This window comes from Papio anubis, chromosome 7, assembly GCF_008728515.1.
Source record: "Papio anubis isolate 15944 chromosome 7, Panubis1.0, whole genome shotgun sequence".
Classification (NCBI taxonomy): Eukaryota; Metazoa; Chordata; class Mammalia; order Primates; family Cercopithecidae; genus Papio; species Papio anubis.
The window spans coordinates 144815393-144835563 of record NC_044982.1 but is presented as its reverse complement, the minus strand read 5'-3'; the positions used below and the strand labels follow the sequence as shown (position 1 = coordinate 144835563).

Below are 20171 nucleotides of genomic sequence, written 5' to 3'. Positions count from 1 at the left end.
GTCACTGCAGGCCTTAGGCAGTGGAAGCAGCAGCAACTTGCTGACCTCTGGGTCACAGGGATATGCCCATATCCATGTCCAGTAGTAGACCCCTGTCTTCTGCTACTTCAACTCATCCAACAATCTGTGTGTCTATATGTGGTAAAATACACACGCTACAATATTTATCCTTTTAACTATTTGTAAGCCTACAATTCAGCGGCATTAAATACATTCACACTGTTGTGCAACCATCAGGACCATCCATCTCCAGGACTCTTCCATCATCTCAAATTGAAACTGCCCAATAATAAACAATTACTCCCTATTGTCCCTCCATTCCAGCCCCTGGGAACCTCTATTTTACTTGTGGTCTCCATGAATCTGCCTACTCTAGGTACTTCAGATAAGGGCAAGTTCTCTCTTCCAGGCTATGTGGAGTCTTGGTGGGAGGATAGCTCTAGGGACCTACCTTTGCCTTCAGAAGCAGAGGGGAGCCAAACCTCTTTCTCCACCCCTGGTAGAGTCTGGGGGTCAGACCATGACCTAATCCTGGCTAATCAGATCCCCTGATCTGGAGAAAATGATGCAAGGATGACAAGCAGTGTGGTACACACCAACATATATCATACATCCCACCCTATGTGCGCCTCATAGGTAACATGACACTCCTCCATCAAGAGGCGAAGTCTGAACTTCCTTGCCTTGAACATGGCAGGACCCTTATAAACCAACAGAATATAGCAGGAGTGAGAGTCACAAATAAGACAAAAGACCACTGAGGCTTCTGCCTAGGTCCCTTAGACACTCCTTCCAGAAAGAGCCAGCTGTTACGCATGAGGACACTCACGCAGCTCTGAAGAGAGACCCACTTGGATAAGAACTGAGGCTTCCAGCTCCAGCTAGCACCACCTTGTCAGCCATATGAGTGAGCCAGCTTGGAAGTGGATCTTCTAGCTCGGTCCAGATTTCAAATGATGGTAGCCCAGTTGACATAAGACTACAACTGCCTGAGAGACGTGAAGCAAGGACAGCGCAGCTGACCCCTTCTCAAATTCCTGACCAAGAAGTACTAACAGAGATGGATGACTACGGTTACTTTAAGCCATACAGTTTTGGGGAGATTTGTGACATAGCATTAGATAGCTAATACACTGTAGGTGGCAATTTTTATCAGGGATGCAACAACAGGGGAAGTGGCAGTGGCAACGGCTAAGGAGGTGGCTATGCTAGTGCAGGATGGCCCAGCCTGTCCTAGCTGCAAACTGATCATTCTCTGGCTTCCTGTTTCCAGCTGGGAGGGCCTCCAGAGCTCCCTTCATTTCCATCTATTCCCCACCTAATCTCCCATCAATTTTATGGGTTCTTCCAACTGTCATTACCCTAACATTCCAATAAACTTTGCTTAATTTATCCAGATTCTACTTAAATGATCCAGAGTTGGTCTCCATTGCTCACAACCAAGAATCTTGACTGATACAGGGAGTTACCACAGTTCATTACTGGCCAAGGTTGAGGAATGGTAGAAAAAAGGCAAAGCAATGAAGAGGAGAAGAGGAGATACTAGTATGATACAGAGTCAAACCAAGTATATATATAGATTGATCCAAATTAAGCAAAACTGGAATATACAGTTTTGAATATACAGTAATGATATTGAATACTAATAACATCAAACACTTACAGAGCACTTGTTAAGTGCCACACACTGTTCAAAGCACTTCATATAATCCTTACAGCAACACTCTAAGGTAAGCAGTAGTATGATCATCCCTTTTTTGCAGAGGAGAAAGCAGAAACACAGAGAGGTCCAGTACTCTGCCGGATCTGAGGCAGACCCCAGGGCACCTGCTCCTTGCCACTACACTCAGGTCGAGAGGTTTCAGGACACTAAGAAAAGGAAGGGCTTCATGGCACTGCCCTGTGTTGGCTCTCAAAAATGATTTGCAGTTTAATTCAAGGAATTTGGTCTAGAACAGCATTCAATGAACACTAGCTGATCAAATACCCATCTGTTGAACTGAATGACCTGCTGCTACCTTTTTTTAATGGCAAGGGCATATCATACTGGAAAACTGGGAGTCCACATTTATTGAGAAGACCAGATTCACAGGATTAGGAGTATAGACAGGTAACCACTATGGCCACCCCACAGGATCTTGCTGGGTATGAGGATCAATTTAGATGAGCCTAAACTTTCTCCATTTTCAGAAGTCTACTATCATTTCTTCCCATACTTTTCAGGCTCCCCTCCTCCACCAGTTCCTTATATGAAGGCCTCACCACTTGTTACCTGTGCCAAGTTTAGCAAAGACCTGCATGGACTCATCAAAACGCTTCTGGCAGAAGAGGTTGAAAGCATACAAGTTCTTGATGTGATGAATTTGTTGTTGCTTTTCACTGTCGGAATCATCTTTCATTTCCTAATAACGGAGTAGAATAGGTAAGAGCTCACTCACTCAACAAATACTGTTCAGTATGTTCTTGATGTTAGAGAAGATGCTAGGAGCTACAGACGCCAAAGCATACAAGACAAGGCCGGGCGCGATGGCTCACGCCTGTAATCCCAGCACTTTGGGAGGCCGAGGCGGGCAGATCATGAGGTCAAGAGATCGAGGTCATTCTGGCTAACATGGTAAAACCCCGTCTCTACTAAAAATACAAAAAAGTAGCCGGGTGTGGTGGCAAGTGGCTGTAGTCCCAGCTACTCGAGAGGCTGAGGCAGGAGAATCACCTGACCCGGGAGGTAGAGGCTGCAGTGAGTCAAGATCGTGCCACTGCACTCCAGCCTGGGTGACAGAGTGAAACTCCATCTCAAAATAAATAAATAAATAAATAAATAATAAAACAAAGTGTACGAGACAGCCACATGGTATCTGCCTTGCAGCCTGCCCTTATAATCTAACTGTAAGACTGCTAAGTACGCAATTAAAACACAACAGGGTTTCTACAAGATGCCTAACTGGTAATCCTGAAAATTGTCATGGTCATGAAAAACAAGGAAAGATAAAATGTCACAGACCAGAGGACACTAAGGACACATGACAACTAAATGCAATCTGATTTCTGGATTTGATCCTGGAACAGAAAAAAGGACACTAATAGAAAAACTGGTCAAATCTGAATAAAACCTAGTTTAGTTTAAAAACACAAAATCAAAACAAAATAGGGTAAGAGTGATGACAAGCATGTGGTAGGGGTCCCCAATCCAGTCTGAGTCAGGGGTCCAGCATGGATTCCAAGAGGGACCTAATCTGAGACATAAAGGATGGGTTGGGCCAGGCACGGTGGCTCACGCCTGTAATCCCAGCACTTTGGGAGACCAAGGTGAGTGGATCACCTCAGGTCAGGAGTTCGAGACCCAGCCTGGCTAACACGGTGAGACCTGTCTCTACTAAAAACACAAAAATTAGCTGGGTGTGGTGGCATATGCCTGTAATCCCAGCTACTCAGGAGGCCGAGGCAGGAGAACTGCTTGAACTCAGGAGGCGGAGGTTGCAGTGAGCCAAGATTGCACCACTGCACTCCAGCCTGGTGATAGAGGAAGACTCTGAACTCTGTCTTGGGAAAAAAAAAAAAAGAAAGCCATCTGGCATAGCTGGCACAGTTGGGAAAGGTCCTAGTCTCAGTAAAAGCTAAACAAATGCAGCTGCTATGAACTTTGCTTCTTCCTCATAACTTATTTTCTCCTTATACCTCTTTAGCCAATCTTTATCAAATTTAGTTTTTCCTTTCAAAATGTCTCTTAATTTCCCCCCTTCCTTTCTTTTCCTATTACCGCCACACTAGTCCAAGCCATCATCAACATGTGGCTGTCCCTGGTCTCAACTCTCCTGCTTGGTGCTTCAAAGGCTTCCAAAACCTGGTGCCAGCCTCCTTATCTAGCTGAGTCTCGAACACTTATGCCACACCTTCTTCTCCAGTCAGGACAGGCTCCAAATGTGATAGACATAGGCCACACTTTTCACTTCTTTAACTTCCTCTCCACTGGAATGGAATGCTCCATTTCCTGCTCTTGATCCTAATCTAACATATTCTTAAAGGGTCAACTCAAGTGTCTAGCCATAGGATGCCTTTTCCAGCCCACAGTGAACTGTCCCTCTCTGACACTTGGCTCCAGGACTTATCAATGCCAAAGTTTAGTTTGTAATTTCCCTCTGAAAGTTCTATTATGTTTGCTTATCTATTCAAATAAAAGACAGGTTCTTCCTGGACTAAGATGATGTCAATCAAACCTTTTTTGTCATAAAAAGGGCAGAACACAAAATAAGTATGAGCCTAGAAAAGAGAAGGAAAAATAGGAACCCACTTCCATTTTCTTTACCTGAGATTAAACAACCTGAACTAGGAAGATCACTGAGAAGACTCTGAGACCTTCCTGCTGAGAAAAATAGACTAAAGAGTTTCCTACTGCATAACCTTTCTATAAAGTTCAAAAACTAAATACATACTTCCATATATTAAATATATGTAAAAGATTAAACATGTGTTTAATCATTAAATACATATTTTACATGTAAACATGTATTTATATATTATATATTTTAAATGTATATGTAAAAGAGTAAGGTCATGATAAATACAAAATTTAGGATAATGATTACATCTGGAGGAGAGGCAGAGGGATGGGATGGGAAGGACTATAAAAAGTTATAAAAGTTATGGTTCTTGGGTAGGATGGTGCATTCATAGGCATTCAATTGTATTATTTTTAAAAATGAAAATAAAATAATACAGGACAATGCATGAGTAGAAAAAAAACAGTAAGATGCTGAAATTCAGTGCTCCAAGAAAGCAATCATCTTTATGGAATATTAACTATGTCACACTATTAGACTATCAGATTTTTACTTTAAATCCAGAACATATATATCCAAAGTAAATATTCTTCATGAGTAGCTACCATAGATAACTAAAAGTATCTGCATTCTAAAAAATTGCTTTCCTTTCAGAAATTGTTTACAGGATACCCTAGAAATTCAGTTTTATTACAATCATCTTCATAAAAATCTCTTCTTTAAAGTATCACTATCTGAGGCTGGACATGGTGGTTCACATCTATAACCCCAGCACTTTGGGAGGCTGAGACGGGAGGATCACTTGAGCTCAGGAGTTCAAGGCCAGCCTGGGCAACAAAGTGAGACCCTATCTCTACAAAAAATAAAAAAAATTAGCTGGGTGTGGTGGTACATGTTTGTGGTCCCAGCAATACAGGAGACTGAGGTGGGCTGATCACTTGAGACCAGGAGGTTGAGGCTGCAGTGAGCCAAGACTGTATCACTGCACTCCAGCCTGGGTGACAGAATGAGGCCCTGTCTCAAAAAAAACAAAAACAAAACAAAACAACTCAAAAAACCCCCAAATACATAAAGTAGCGATATCTGGTTTAACAACTAGGTTAGGCTCAGAATGTCTTTTGGTTGCTTCCTAAAAGCAAATCCACCCCCTACAGATGACAATAATCATCACTGAAGATGTTTAAAAGAACAAGACACAGACTCTGACATCAACACTGGAACAAGAGGTGGTCACTATTTTGCTGTGAACAAGATCCCTTGCAAACATTACAGCAAGTATCATAAATATAAGACCGCAGCCTGGCTGAATACAACAACTTGAAGTAGTTTCAGAATACCAAGAGAAAGCCTACTTATCCAAACATAGGCGTCTACTGTGGAAAGGAATTTTGAGGGGTCCTCTAGTTGTTGCATTCAACTTGACTATAACAGCATATTTATGATTGTTACCAGAGTTTAATGTCTGCATTATCTTTAATTTTTCATGACCATACAATATCTATTAAATTATTTTATTCTCCCATTAATTTTTTTTTGTTTTTTGAGACAAAGTCTCGCTCTGTCACCCAGGCTGGAGTGCAGTGGCATGACCTCGGCTCACCGCAACCTCTACCTCCTGGGTTCAAGCAATTCTCCTGCCTCAGCTTCCTGAATAGCTGGGATTACAGGTGCCTGCCACCATGCCCAGCTAATTTTTGTGTTTTTAGTGGAGATGGGGTTTTGCCATGTTGGCCAAGCTGGTCTCGAACTCCTGATCTCAGGTGATCTGCTTGCCTTGGCCTCCCAAAATGCTGGGATTACAGGCATGAGCCACCGCTCCTGGTCTCTCACATTAATTCTACAAGGTACTATTACTATAACTGATATTCATTCTACATTGGACAGATAAAGTGAAAAAATAAAATCACTTAGAGTTACACAGATATTTTATGGTGGAGTCAGACCTAGTATCCAAGGCCCCGGACTTTCAGCTATGTGCTTAGTCTACTAATCCAAAACAAATATGAACATTGACACCCAAATCACCTACTTTCAAGAACAATAAGGAAGGCAGACTAGTCACAAAAGAGACTTACTGCGAGCTGCAGAGCCAATTCAAACTGCTTGTCCTGGAGAAGTTGTTGGATTTGGGTTGCCATCGGGACAGGGATGAGTCTCCAAACAAAATGATTGCTGGCCACATAGATAATGTTTGATCTGGAGGCAAGAGTAAGAATATTAGCAAAAGATCACAGACTTTGTGATGACACAGGTGACTTTACAATTTTGGGATAATATATAGCCACAGTAAAAAAAGAAATTCTTTACCCTCCTGAGGTAATGAAACGGGGCCTTTGCAATTCAATGCTCTGGACCAGAAGCCTCGGTTCAAATGTTCGGATCTCCACGTATCGAGGCAACACTGCAATGATGTAGGGAGGCTGGTGCTCTGTGAAGGAGAACATATAAAGCAGCTGTTCCGGTCTAAGGCTTTGGGTTTATGGAGTGTTTCAGCTGCCCATTCTAAGATACATTTAAACGGATCTCCAAAAAGTCCACTAGTCAAGTATCAAGCCAGGATCTTACACTGTGATTCAGAAAGAAAGAAAAAAGAACTGGCATGTAATCCCAGCAACTTGGGAGTTTGAGGTGGGAAGGTCGTGTAGGCCGGGAGTTTGAGACCAACCTAGGCAACTTAGTGAGACACTGTCTCGACAAAAACATTTTTTTTTTAATTAGTCAGGTGTGGTGGCACACACCTGTAGTCCCAGCTACTCAGGAGGCTGAGGTGCGAAGATCATTTGAGACCAGGAGTTTGAGGCTGCAATGAGCCATAACTGCACCACTGCACTCCAGCATGGGTGACACAGTGAGATCCTGGCTCTAAAAAAAGAAAAAGAAAAAAAATTGCTTTGCTTGAGTTATGATAAGAGAAATCTTTTGCACAAAAAAGACACATCAGCTGTGCTGACAGTCGCCTGATCCCACTCCTGCCTTATTCCCCAAAGAACTGTATAAAAGTTTCACTTGCTCCCTTTTCATCAGTCACAAAGCCAGGCCAGACAAAGGCCAGTTGCAGCTGCCCGTAACAATGCATCAGTGGGAGAACCAGGTAACAGAACCTCTTCCTTCATTCTCTTAGAAAGGGGGGAAAAGAGGCCGGGCGCAGTGGCTTATGCCTGTAATCCCAGCACTTTGGGAGGCCAAGGCGGGAGGATCACGAGGTCAGGAGATAGAGACCATCCTGGCTAACACGGTGAAACCCCATCTCTACTAAAAATACAAAAAAGTTAGCCGGGCATGGTGGCAGGCGCCTACAGTCCCGGCCACTCGGGAGGCTGAGGCAGGAGAATGGTGTGAACTCGGGAGGCAGAGCTTGCAGTGAGCCGAGATTGTGCCACTGCACTCCAGCCTGGGTGACAGAGCGAGACCCTGTCTCAAAAAATGAATAAATAAAATAAAAATAATAAATAAATAAATAAAAAGGAAGGGGGGCAGGGAAGGCAAATTCTATTCTCCCTAAAATTATTCTAAGGGAAGAGTTCCACATTTCCAGCCAATGTTGTTTCTGCTAGAGATTTCCACGGAGAAAAGGTGTGATGCTCCACCTGATGGCTGCTATGGTTTGACTGTTTTTATTCCCTCCCCAACTTATGCATTGGACACCTAATCCCCAGTGCAAAAGTGTTGGGAGGTGGGGCCTAATGGGAGGTGTTTAGGTGGTAAGGCTCCAGCCTCATCAACAGATTAATGTGCTATGAAAAGGGCTTGTGGGAGTGGGTTCTCTCTCTTCTGCCATGTGAGAACACAGAGCTTATCTTTCTCTTACCCTTCTCCTTCCACCATGTGAAGGAGCATCAAGAAGGCCCTTACCAGACACCAGATGCTGGCACCCTGATCTGGGACTTCCAAGTCTCCAAAACTGTGAGGAAACAAATTTCTGTTTTTTATAAATTACCTAGCCTGTGGTATCCTCTTATAGCTGCACAAATGAACTAAGACAACAGCTTAATGGTACACAGAGAAGGTGGCTGGACAGAATTCTCAGTGTAGGCATTTCTATTTGATACTTGCTGTTAAGTCTTAACAATTGTTTTCCTCTATTATATCTAAAAAAACACCTTTGATTCATCTATCCATAACATCAAATTTACCCTTCTGATCCAGTACAAATTATTGGGTTATACTCCTTTTCTTCACTCTTCCTCTCTCTTTTGAAAATAACTTTTAATAAATCCACTATTTTTTCTATACTTTTTGACAAGCATGTGACAGTCCAAAGCTTAACATGCTGGATGAAGCAAAACAATTCCACACAGTGCTAATGAAGTCAGTATGCAAAAAGCAGAGCTGACAAAACCATAAAATCATTGCAAATCAAGTCTTCCAATATTTGAGAAGTTGTATGGTGAAGGAGATTTAACATAAATGGAGGGAACTTAGAAAATAAGCAACACAAAGCATATCTTTAAAAACACAAATCTCAGAACAAGATTGAATAAGGATCTGCTTTACCTTACAATGAACTGTAAAATAAATTTATTGTTTGTATACTATATGAAACATAATTTCTCTAACTTAGAGATAATAGAAGTACTTTCTATGACTATATGCTGTACTATCTCAAGAATTAGTAAAAAACCACAGTGAGATATCACCTTATCAGCCTTTAGGATGGCTACTATTAAAAAAAAAAAAAAAAAAAAAAACGAAAATAACAAGTGTTGACGAGAATATGGAAAAACTGGAACCCTTGTGCACTATTGGTGGGACTGTAAAATGGTGCAGCTGCTATGGAAAACAGTATGGTGGTTCCTCAAAAAATTAAAAATAGAATCACCATATGGTCCAGGAATCCCATTTCTGGGTATATATTCAAAACAATTGAAAATCAGGATTTCAAGGAGATATTTGCACACACATGTTCGTAGCAGCATTATTCACAGTAGCCAAATGGTGAAAGTAACCCAACCATCCATGAACAGATGGACGGATAAAAAAAATGTGGTGTATACATACAGTGGAATAGTACCTTTTTAAGTAATTATTTTATTACCTAAATTTTAAGTGGAATACATATTACCCTTTTAAGGTTCAGCCTGAAAAAGGAAAGCATAACCTTGAAGACATTATGCTAAATTAAATAAGGCAGTCACAGGAAGACAAATACTGTATGATTCCCCTTATACGAGGTATCTAGAAGATGTCAAATTCATAGAAGCAGAAAGGAGAATGGCGGCTTCAGGGGCTGGAGGGAGAACTGAGGAGTTGTTAATGGGTATAGAGTTTCAGTTTTGAAACATAAAAAAGTTCTGAAGATCTATTGTACAACAATGTTAACATACTTAATACCACTTAACCATACACTTAAAAATGGCTCAGGTGGTAAATTGTATGTTATGTGTTTTTTACATTTAAAAATAAAAATGTTTTTAAAAGTAAAAAAATTAGTAAAAAGCAAACCACTACATGCATAATTACCACATAGAAGTTTAACTTCAAAGAATATATTCATAAAAATAATTTCTTAGTGTGTCTAATCTGCTATGAATTTATATTCCTAATTATCCTTTTTTTTTTTTTTTTTTGAGACAGAGTCTCCCTCTGCAGGCCCGGCTGGAATGCAGTGAGTGGTGTGATCACGGCGTACTGCCGCCTCCATCTCCCAGGCTCAAGCAGTCCTCCCACCTCAGCCACCAAAGTCCTGGGAGCACAATGCCCAGCTAATTTCTTAAATTTATTTTTTGTAGGGACAGGGTCTCACTATGTTGTCCAGGCTGGTCTCAAACTCCTGGGCTCAAGTAGTCCTCCTGCCTCAGCCTCCCATTGTGCTGGGACTACAGGCATGAGCTGCTGCACTGGTTTAATTATCCATTTTCTGATAAAAAGTTTTTCCTATTATATTTGCAATTTATACTATCAATGAACAGTACAATAAAATTTCAAAGCTAGGAAGGAACTCAGAAATGAGTAACCTGAGAACTAAGTTGTAGTTCTATCATTTTGAATGCTACTGCTATTATTAGGCTGATATTTTTCATCCTACCAGAAAAATAAAATTAAAAGCGTATTGTTTTATATTGAATTTTTTCTTTTCTTTTTATGCTGGCCTCATTTTGAAAAGTTAGTACAATTCTCTTTAGTGCTAACTTGTAAAACATACGTAAAATTTCTTTCTCCTTTTAAAATCTGGCCCACTTGAATACGTTCTCATTTAATTAAAAAGGTAATCTATAACAGAAACCCCTTTGGTTGTCATATCTTTGTTGACAATAGAGATGGTCTGGATCTCTTTATATCTCCAAAACTTGGGAGACTGGCTGGTTGTACAGCAGGCATATAAATAATGACTGACAAGGATAATGCTGCAATTATTCAGCAAGCATTTTCTAAGTTGCTCTGATGTTTCAGGCACTGTACTATGCAGTAATGACTCAAAGTGGATCAAGACATGCATTCAGACCTCACAGAGCTCCTACAGGAACAGAGGAGACAGACTGCTCACGTGTGACAAGTTGCCATGACAGAGATATCGGAAAGGGTTACGGAAGCACGAAGAAGTGACTAATCCTGCCTGTGGGTCAAAGGAGACCTCACAGGGCAAGTGCCTCAAAATGTACTTCAGCAGTAAGACACAGACATGGTTTTGAGAAGCACCGATGAAGGCCCCAGGCACTAACGAAGGTTGGAAAACAGGAACTCTCACACTGGAAAATCAGAAACACACTTGACCATTATATTACATGCCTCTTAAACTCATCTACCAACGTTCCTCTTCTGAAGGGAAAACAAGGTCCCCTAGAACATCAGGAAGCCTCTCATAAAGCCCCGTAAGCCCCTCAAACTTCTTACTATCCATAATCCTGGACCTTCTAAAATACTGACCTTTTGATTTCTCTTCCTTCTGGTCTACTCATCTCTAACAACAAGCAGAATAATCACCCTAGAACATGATGCTTTTTTTTGAGATGGAGTCTCGCTCTGTTGCCCAGGCTGGAGTGCAGTGGCGCAATCTCGGCTCACCACAACTTCCGCCTCCCTTCAAGCAATTCTCCTGCCTCAGACTCCCAAGTAGCTGGCACCACAGGCACACAACACCATGCCTGGCTAGCTTTTTTTTTTTTTTTTTTTTTCATATTTTAGTAGAGACAGGGTTTCAACATGTTACGCAGGCTGGTCATGAACTCCTGAGCTCAGGCGATCTGCCTGCCTCACCCTCCCAAAGTGCTGGGATTACAGGTGTGAGCCACCGCGCCCAGCCAGAACATGATGCTTTTATCAAGATATTCTGCCATTTAGGAATCTACTGGCCTCCCAGACCTTCTCACGGACATGTAACAACCAGCCCTATTTCACTGCTCTGTAATTCAGACCACCTGTGTTAAGTCAGGCTCTGTAATGCCCTCTCCCAAATCGGCACGTCTTTGGACTTCTACTCGTTTATCAAACTGCTTTCTGCCTAGATTGAATGGAAATTTTTCTTCAAGCCAGGTTCCAAACTCCCTGCCTGACGTAGTCCAATCTTACCTATGTAATGAAACTTCTTCCTGACTAATTAAACAACAATCTTCCCTTTCTCTGAACTACCGAATTTTAACTCATCCAATTTAACACCTTAAGCAGTGCCTTGTTTTATCTTTTTATCCAAGACTGTAACTCTTGTCTGCAGAGACAGGGGTCTTTAAAGACAGAAAGCACGTCAGCATGTCCCACTTCACAGCAGCAACTCTTTTAGTAATACTCACTCTTCTGACTGAAAATAAAATGAGGCAAGAGTGGTTATATGCTTCCAAGCAATTCCACTGTGGAGAGCTGGGAACCTGAAGCAAGCATAAGAACAGAAGCACCTAACGCGTAGAATAGAGACTGACACCTAAATCACCTAAATGTTGTCTGTGCCTCTAAGCAACAACAACAATAAAATAGCAATAATAGAAAAACCCTTCAACATGGAATTATGACATTAAAAACCCTTCAATATGGAATTACTCATACTGTAGGCACATACAACGAATTTCCACTCATTTCCAAATGTAGTCTATTTGCCAGAGGTCACAATCAAAACTCTTAAAAAAAGGAGGAAGAAAAAAAAAACTAAGAAGTAAAAAAATAGCAGTAGATAATCACTTCCTAAAATAAACATTTGTTTATATGTTTTCCCCCTCAGCTTCCTGCAAGAACTAGACTATCCCATTTTTAATGACCCTAAAATGTCATCTACTTATAAGAAGGGGAACGGAAAGTGAATGACACAATGTGAAGCAGTCTGCCAAAGCTATGAATGGGACTCCGTTCTTGCAGGAATGGCACACAACCCCAACCCAAAGTGGGAAACAGCAGCTACTGTTGGTCTCACCCATGGCCACGGGTATGTCCGTCCAGTTCAGGGCACACTTCTGTGTGCAGATCCCTTCCTCATTGAGTACCACGGTGAGATCATCCTGGCCCACAGCCACTTTTCCATCTGCCAGAGGTGCAACTAAGGGCTCCAGCTGTTTTCCTGTTGGAAAGAGCTCTTTGATGGACCCCTTTCCATCCACCTATAGGAAGAAACAGAGTGAGTCCCTAGCATTCCCCAGCTAGAGGCAGGAATACAGGCTGCAAAAATCCAGATAGAACCCGAAACCTAGAGAAGCCAATATTCCTTGTTTGACATAAGAAAATGTTACGGAGTTCATTATAATAAGCTTTGTTATCACAATGTAAAACCCGTTCTTTTGTTCTCTAATGCAAAGAAAAGCATCTAGCCTGGCAACTGACAATGCCAGGTGCTGGCGAGAATGCAGAGCAACTAGAACTCGCATTCACTGCTGGTGGGAATGCAAAATGGGGCAGCCTTTTTGTTTGTTGGTTTCTTATAAAGTTTAAGATACACTTACCATATGCCCCTTAAAGATACACTTATCATATGCCCCAGCAATCCCATTTCCAGGCATTTGCCCAGGAATGAAAATGTATGTTTACACAAACACTTGTATGCAAATGTCTTAGCAGCTTTATTCAAAATTGCTAAAAACTGAAAACAACTTTTTTTTTTTTTTTAATTGAGACAGAGTCTTGCTCTGACACCCAGGCTGGAGTGCAGTGGCGCAATCTCGGCTCACTGCAACCTCCGCCTCCTGGGTTCAAGCAATTCTCCTGCCTCAGCCTCCCAAGTAGCTGGAACTATAGGCGCCCACCACCACACCAGGCTATTTTTTTTTTGTATTTTTAGTAGAGATGGGGTTCCACCATGTTAGCCAGAATGGTCTCGATCTCCTGACCTCGTGATCCGCCCGTCTTGGCCTCCCAAAGTGCTGGGATTACAGACGTGAGCCACCGCGCCAGTGGAAAACAACTTTGTCCATCAACTGATGAATGGATAAACAAACATCCATGCCATAGACTACCACTCAGCTATGAAAAAGAATAAACTATTAACACGCACAACGACATGGATGAATCTCCAATGCATTCTGCTAAGGGAAAGAAGCCAGACTCAAAAGGTGACATACTGTGTGATTCAATTCATATGACGTTCTGGAAAAGGCAAAGCTATAGGAGATGAAGAGCAGATGAGTGGTTACCACAGGTCTGAGAACAGAAGGAGGTGACTTCAAAGGGGCAATATGAGGGAATGTTGGGGGGTGATGGTAGTGTTGTGAATCTTGAGTGTGGCATTAGTCACATAAATCTAAGCATTTGTCAAAACACAGAACTGTACACCAAAAAGAATACATTTTACTGTATGTAAATAAGTAATTTCTGAATAACCTGGTCCTAAGGCAAGATTTCCCACCCTGCAGGTGATGTCAGCATCCAAGGTAGTCAGAGAACTGAGAGCCTTAACTCCAGCTTTTGCTGAGTTCCCTTACTCCTTGTGAGCTCTCTCACCATCTATAGACCTAATTGCTATTTAGTCAGTTGCACAGCAGTGACTCCTCCTGGAGTCTGCAACTCTGATGCTGATAAAATTAGGATATTCAAATGATACAAAGATGGCACAAATACATCAACAAAGTAACAATGGGGCCGGGCATGGTGGCTGTAATCCCAGCACTTTGGGAGGCTGAGGCAGGAGGGCTGCTTCAGCCCAGGAGTTTAAGACCAGCCTATGCAACATATTGCAACCCCATCTCTACAAAAAATACAAAAATTAGCTGGGCACGGTGGTAGGCGTGTGTGATTCCAGCTACCTGGGAGGCTGAGGTGGGAGGATTGCTTGAGCCCAGGAGGCAGAGGTTGCAGTGAGCCAAGATCCTGCCACTGCACTCTAGCCTGGTGACACAGGGAAACCCTGTCTAAAACAAACAAACAAACAAACAAACAAACAAAAAACAATGAAGAGCTCACCCAGTGGAAGACAGAGAGAAAAGTTTCTAGAATTGCCATGTCTGAACTACGAGAGGGGTGTGAAGCTAAGAGATTTAGGTTATTCAATGAAACGAACAGTGTATCAATCTTTTCTACATATAGTATGCATATTGGAGAAAAACAACATCATGGATATTTACAACTTATGTTAAGAGAAAACACAGGTTATAAAACAATTGTATAACATGGTATTTTTACAAATAGGATGGAAGCTCATATACCAAAAAGTTGGCAGTGACTATTTCTGAGTGGGGGGACTATGGTTGATTTGTACTTCCTTTATCTCCTTATCTATATTTTCTGTAATAAACACTTGTGGCTTTTGAAATTTGAAAATCACTTTTAGTACAAATATACAAAAAGATAGGAGGGCAGGAGATGAAACTCAAAGTCTTAAAAATACTTAAGTTTATACTAAAATTAGTTTATAATTCCTGAGCACCGAAGCTTTAGGACAGCAGTCCATGATGATCCACTGGACAGAGGTAAACAGCCTTCATCATTTGTCCCAATAGTCCTGAATAAGACATCTTATTTGTGAAAAGTGCTGAGCATGAATGATAACTACACATACAAATAACAAATCCTGTTATGCCAAAAGCTCTACTTAAAGTGGTCTCTTGACCTGGAGTTCGGAGCACATAATCATCTTTCCCAAGACAAACTAATGATATTTGCAAAATAATAAGGTTTTACCCGTATTAGGTAGTAGTCTCTCTTGAAACCCACACAGATAGAATTTTCACACCACGCCATGGACTTGGGCACATCTGGTACACTAAAGTCCCCCTGAAAAAAGAGAGCAAGGATCTGAATGAAATAAATATTTTTTTAAAAAATCATGATTTTCCTGTTATTCTGCAACCTCCATTCTGCAAAACAACCCTCGCCCTCACCAGGCACAATTCTACGGGCACAAGGCCGGGAAACTACCCTTAACAAAAATACAAGTCCACGAACTGGACAAAGTACATTTGGAAACGGTGAAAACCCACTTTGAAATAAACCGATCTGTAGAAACACTGTAGAATCATATTACAAGTAAGCATCAACAAGCTCTCATGCACTTCATACCAGAGTATTCATCTGTGTAGAACGACAAGACTGGAATCCTGAACTTCATTAGAACTGAGCTAGTGCAGCAGTTCCTACTCAACCCATGGGCCAAGGAACAGAGGACTCACCTGCAATTCATGAAATTCCCTGTCCTTCCAGAAATAGAGCTGCAGCTTCTTTTTTACTGCCACACACATCCGTAACACCTCCTCACCGGTCTCTGTGTGCTGGAAGGAGACACACAGAGCAAATGAGAATACAATGACTCTCCCTAACTGAGTGATGACTAAATTAGAGACTGTCTACCTTGAAATGGCTACTAGTCTGAAAATTCCCTGTGACACAGTCATCCTGCCAGGAAAGCTGAGCAGAACACCATTCTCTAAGATGCACTAAGAAACAAGTGACTGAGGAACACTTCCTCCGGAAGGGCTGCCAGCCAAAGACCACAGCACCAGCAAATCACATGGACATTCACAATTCAGAGAAGAAAATCCTGGGGCAGTCCTTCCCCTATATAACTCCTCCCCGCTTTTTTTCTCTTAAATGTTTCTTGCTCCTGGCCATCAACGCATGCTGGGTCAGGCGTGACCATGTGCTAGTGACATCAAGCCCACTTTTAAGCCTTTAAAGAGCAAGGAAAAGAATATTCCTAGGCATAAAACGATGCAGTGTCATTGTAGAACATAAATGCTAAAAAATGGTAAGTTGAGTAGAGGGGTGAGGCAGATTCTGAAGAATGCAAAAATGATAAATTGGCAAAAATAAAGAGAGATGTCTTTTCCGAACAATGAAAAGTCCCTAATGACAAAGACCTCAGTGATCTGTTTAGAACAAGAGTCCATTTAATGTCTTATAATTATCTTCATGATATTGTTACAGTCTTGCTTTCCCAATAATGGCTTGTCCAGGACAAGCTTTTTGTCCGTGGTTAGTTGTCTCTTGCCAATAGCACTAGATTCTCATTAACCTACACACAGGAAATGCAAATGCTTCAACTTCACGCTACGCACCAATAGAGAAATTTCTCTGACACAATTAAATATTCTCTTTGGGCCGGACGCGGTGGCTCACACCTGTAATCCCAGCACTTTGGGAGGCCTGCAGGCGGATCACCTGAGGTCAGGAGTTCGAGACCAGCCTGGCCAACATGGTGAAACCCCATCTCTAATTTAAAAAATACAAAAAATAGCTGGACATGGTGGTGCATGCCTGTAGTCCCAGCTACAGAGGACGCTGAGGCAAGAGAATCACTTGAGCCCAAGAGGTAGGGGTTGCAGTGAGCTGAGATCATGCCACTACACTCTAGCCTGGGCGACAGAACAAGACTCTATCTCAGGAAAAAAAATAAAAATTATCTTTGGAGTCTCCGTTAGGTATGGATCATCAATGTCATTCTTCCCATCTGATGGTAGGAATGATGTAGGAAAGATTGTACTGATTAAAGCATAAAGCTAAATTTTATCTCGGGTAAACTTACCTGGAGGTCACACGTAAACAGTGATGCTCCCTTTGCCTTTGAAACCGTAGTGATTTGTTGAAATGTCAATAGGTCATGGACATAAATGTTATTTTCTGTTTGGGAGGAGGTATAACATCAGAATCAATGATAATAATTCTCTAGTATAGCCACTATCGAGGCAAAAAAAGTAACTGTGTTAATATCTAGAAGAAGCAAATGGCAGATGTTGGCTGAAGATGTACCTTCAGTTTCACTAAGATGATTCATTCTCACCTATAACCAGCACAAAACATTTAAGAGGTCACCTGGTCTTCTAAACTTGGATATTTTCTTCCTTAAACATTTGAGCTTGGCCAGGCACAGTGGCTCATGCCTGTTATCCCAGCACTTTGGGAGGCCGAGACAGGCAGATCACTTGAGGTCAGGAGTTTGAGACCAGTCTGGGTAACATGGTGAAACTCTGTCTCTACTAAAAATACAAAAATTAGCTGGGCATGGTGGTGGGTGCCTGTAATCCCAGCTACTCGGGAGGCTGACGCAGGAGAATTGCTTGAACCCAGGAGGCAGAGGCTGCTGGGAGCTGAGATCATGCCACTGTAACTTACCACATTGTATCGTGATTACTTCCTGTCATTTAGTCTTTGTAATCAGAACGTAAATCTCAAAGATAGCAACGATGTCTCACTGAACTTGGTATCTCCAATGTCTAGTCCAGACTTTGCATAGAATAGGCTAAATATTTGATCAATGAATGAATGAATGAATAAAGTGAGACTCCTTGGAGAGCAGAGTTCGAGTTTATGGAGGATGCTGCTGCCTTTATTACCCATGTACCCTGTTATACCAGGTTTGGAACACGTCTGTTCATTGTTAAGTAACCACTATCAAATTAACCATGAAAGGGTTAATTAGTTATCTCTTTTCTTTTTAAACACAGGATACAAATGCAACTCCTTTTCTTACCTAACAAGCTCACCAGAATCTTAAACTGGGAAACCACATGGATCTGGAAAACAGCAAATCATGAGGCTCAATTAAACATTTCTGACAAGGTTTAGCAAATGTTCATTCAATAACAGTACTAAAAAGGGACCACGGAGCCTATCCAGTTACAGGGCTCTCACTTATTTTTCTGGGCATTATAATTTCTGTGATTATCATTTCTGCTTGTGAGAGGATCTCAGGCACATGATATATGGGCAGAGACCCCTGGATAAATGGAAGGTCAAAGAGAAGAGGATTCGGAGTTAATAAATAACATTACCGGCCGGGCGTGGTGGCTCACGCCTGTAATCCCAGCACTTTGGGAGGCCGAGGCGGGTGGATCACGAGGTCAAGAGATCAAGACCATCCTGGCTAACAGGGTGAAACCCCGTCTCTACTAAAAATAAAAAAAATTGGCTGGGTGTGGTGGCGGGCGCCTGTAGTCCCAGCTACTCGGGAGGCTGAGGCAGGAGAATGGCGTGAACCCAGGAGGCAGAGCTTGCAGTGAGCCAAGATCGCGCCACTGCACTCCAGCCTGTGTGACAGAGCGAGACTCCGCCTCAAAAAACAAACAAACAAACAAAACATACATACATAAATACATAAATAACATTACCAAAATTCTAGTCTGACAGGGTCTCATATAAGTCAAATATTCTTGTAAGGACTGCCATCACTGCTTACCTGCTGAATTTTTTTGGAGAAGTTCTTATTGGATTTCTCTAGTGTCACTTCAAATCTGTTGCAACCTATGGAAAAGAAATAAACATTGGAAGTTCCAAATACAGGGATACATATAAAAACCACTACTAGAAAAATACTGTTCCATACTGCTCTCCTACATAAATCTTTAGAAGTTCCTGAAAGACTAAAAATCAGAGATCTAAATAGCCAGCTGTCTTACGGGCACTGTAAGATGCTTTCAACTCCAATTTTAGAGCAGAGCGTTTCATGCACCTTCACTCAGCATCAGCAGAAAGGATCACACAAAGTTTACTGAAGCTGCAAGGTACTTGTGAGTCTGAAGATCTTATCTTGCAAAATCAGTACCTTGGCAAAGTGTTCCACAAGGAAGAGTGTAAAAAGTAACAGTCAAATATAAGAGCCCAAGCCATGAAACCCAGCCCAAAGCATCCTCAGATCTAGACCAACTAATTTCCAGCAGCTACTCTAAGTCCTGTGTCATGGAGACAGAGCAAACACTCAAACCCATCTCCAGAGCTAAGGCAATTCAATGCGTCTACACTTACTGCCACTTTCAGGTGATGCTACAGCTGCTGGCACTGTTACAAAAAAGGGGAAGAAAGTTATATACCATAAAAACATGTGAATTCAGCCTTGCTGGGGATGACAAAAATATTCAGCCTCAGAAGTCACCAATGAGTCAAAAAGAGAGTAAGTATCATCATCATCATCATCATCAGAGCAGCTATCATTAAGCAATAACTACATACTGGGTTCTGGGTTTAAAAATTTATACTTTTTTTTTTCTGTAAACTCACAGCTCCCAAGAAGTAGGTGTTATTATTCTAAGCTCATATCTGAGGGCCCTGAGGGGTAAAGCAGTTAGGTAACAGCCAGTGAGGGAGCCTACAAGCAAACCCAGGCTGACTCTAAAGCCTGTGCCCTGAGCCCACGCCCTGCTACCTGCCTTCTAGTTCATGGACAGGATGCTCGTACTGCTGACCTGAATTGCTCCCCACAGCTAGCTCTGCCCTTGCCCTCTGGGAATCAGGAAGACTCTTTGGGGCAGCCATAAGAACTCATGTCACCAAAGCTGGTCTCACTTCTTCCATGTGTCCCTCAGTAGAGGGGATGAAGGAAGGGCCCTAAAGTTGCAGGGAGTGTGCCCTGGTATTCTGCTGTTACATTTCATGAGGAAAAAAAACAATTCAGACACTTCCTACACTTCAAAGCGCCTTATTATTGCACTTAATAATTCTCCTTTTTTTTTTTTTTTTTTGAGACAGAGTATCATTCTGTTGCCCAGACCAGAGTGCAGTGGTGCGATCTCAGCTTACTGCAACTTCCACCTCCTGGGTTCAAGCCATTCTTGTGCC

General features: G+C 41.9%; 1 protein-coding gene across 5 annotated transcripts in view; it reads right to left on the bottom strand.

Moving 5' to 3' along the window:
• Positions 1-20171, bottom strand: part of VPS39 (VPS39 subunit of HOPS complex) — a 46982-nt gene that overhangs the window by 13072 nt on the left and 13739 nt on the right. For 3 of the 5 annotated variants that reach the window (XM_003900824.4, XM_021940478.2, XM_017960550.3), the window contains exons 3-11: positions 18796-18860; positions 18091-18133; positions 17146-17240; positions 15794-15892; positions 15306-15398; positions 12613-12796; positions 6585-6705; positions 6353-6473; positions 2273-2402 (exon numbers count right to left, since the gene is read on the bottom strand). In XM_003900824.4, the coding sequence (XP_003900873.1) occupies positions 2273-2402; positions 6353-6473; positions 6585-6705; positions 12613-12796; positions 15306-15398; positions 15794-15892; positions 17146-17240; positions 18091-18133; positions 18796-18860 (951 nt within the window). Of the gene's footprint in view, positions 1-2272; positions 2403-6352; positions 6474-6584; positions 6706-12612; positions 12797-15305; positions 15399-15793; positions 15893-17145; positions 17241-18090; positions 18134-18795; positions 18861-19361; positions 19395-20171 lie in introns of all 5 variants that reach the window. The other 2 variants (XM_003900825.4, XM_031668795.1) reach the window with 1 other exon arrangement.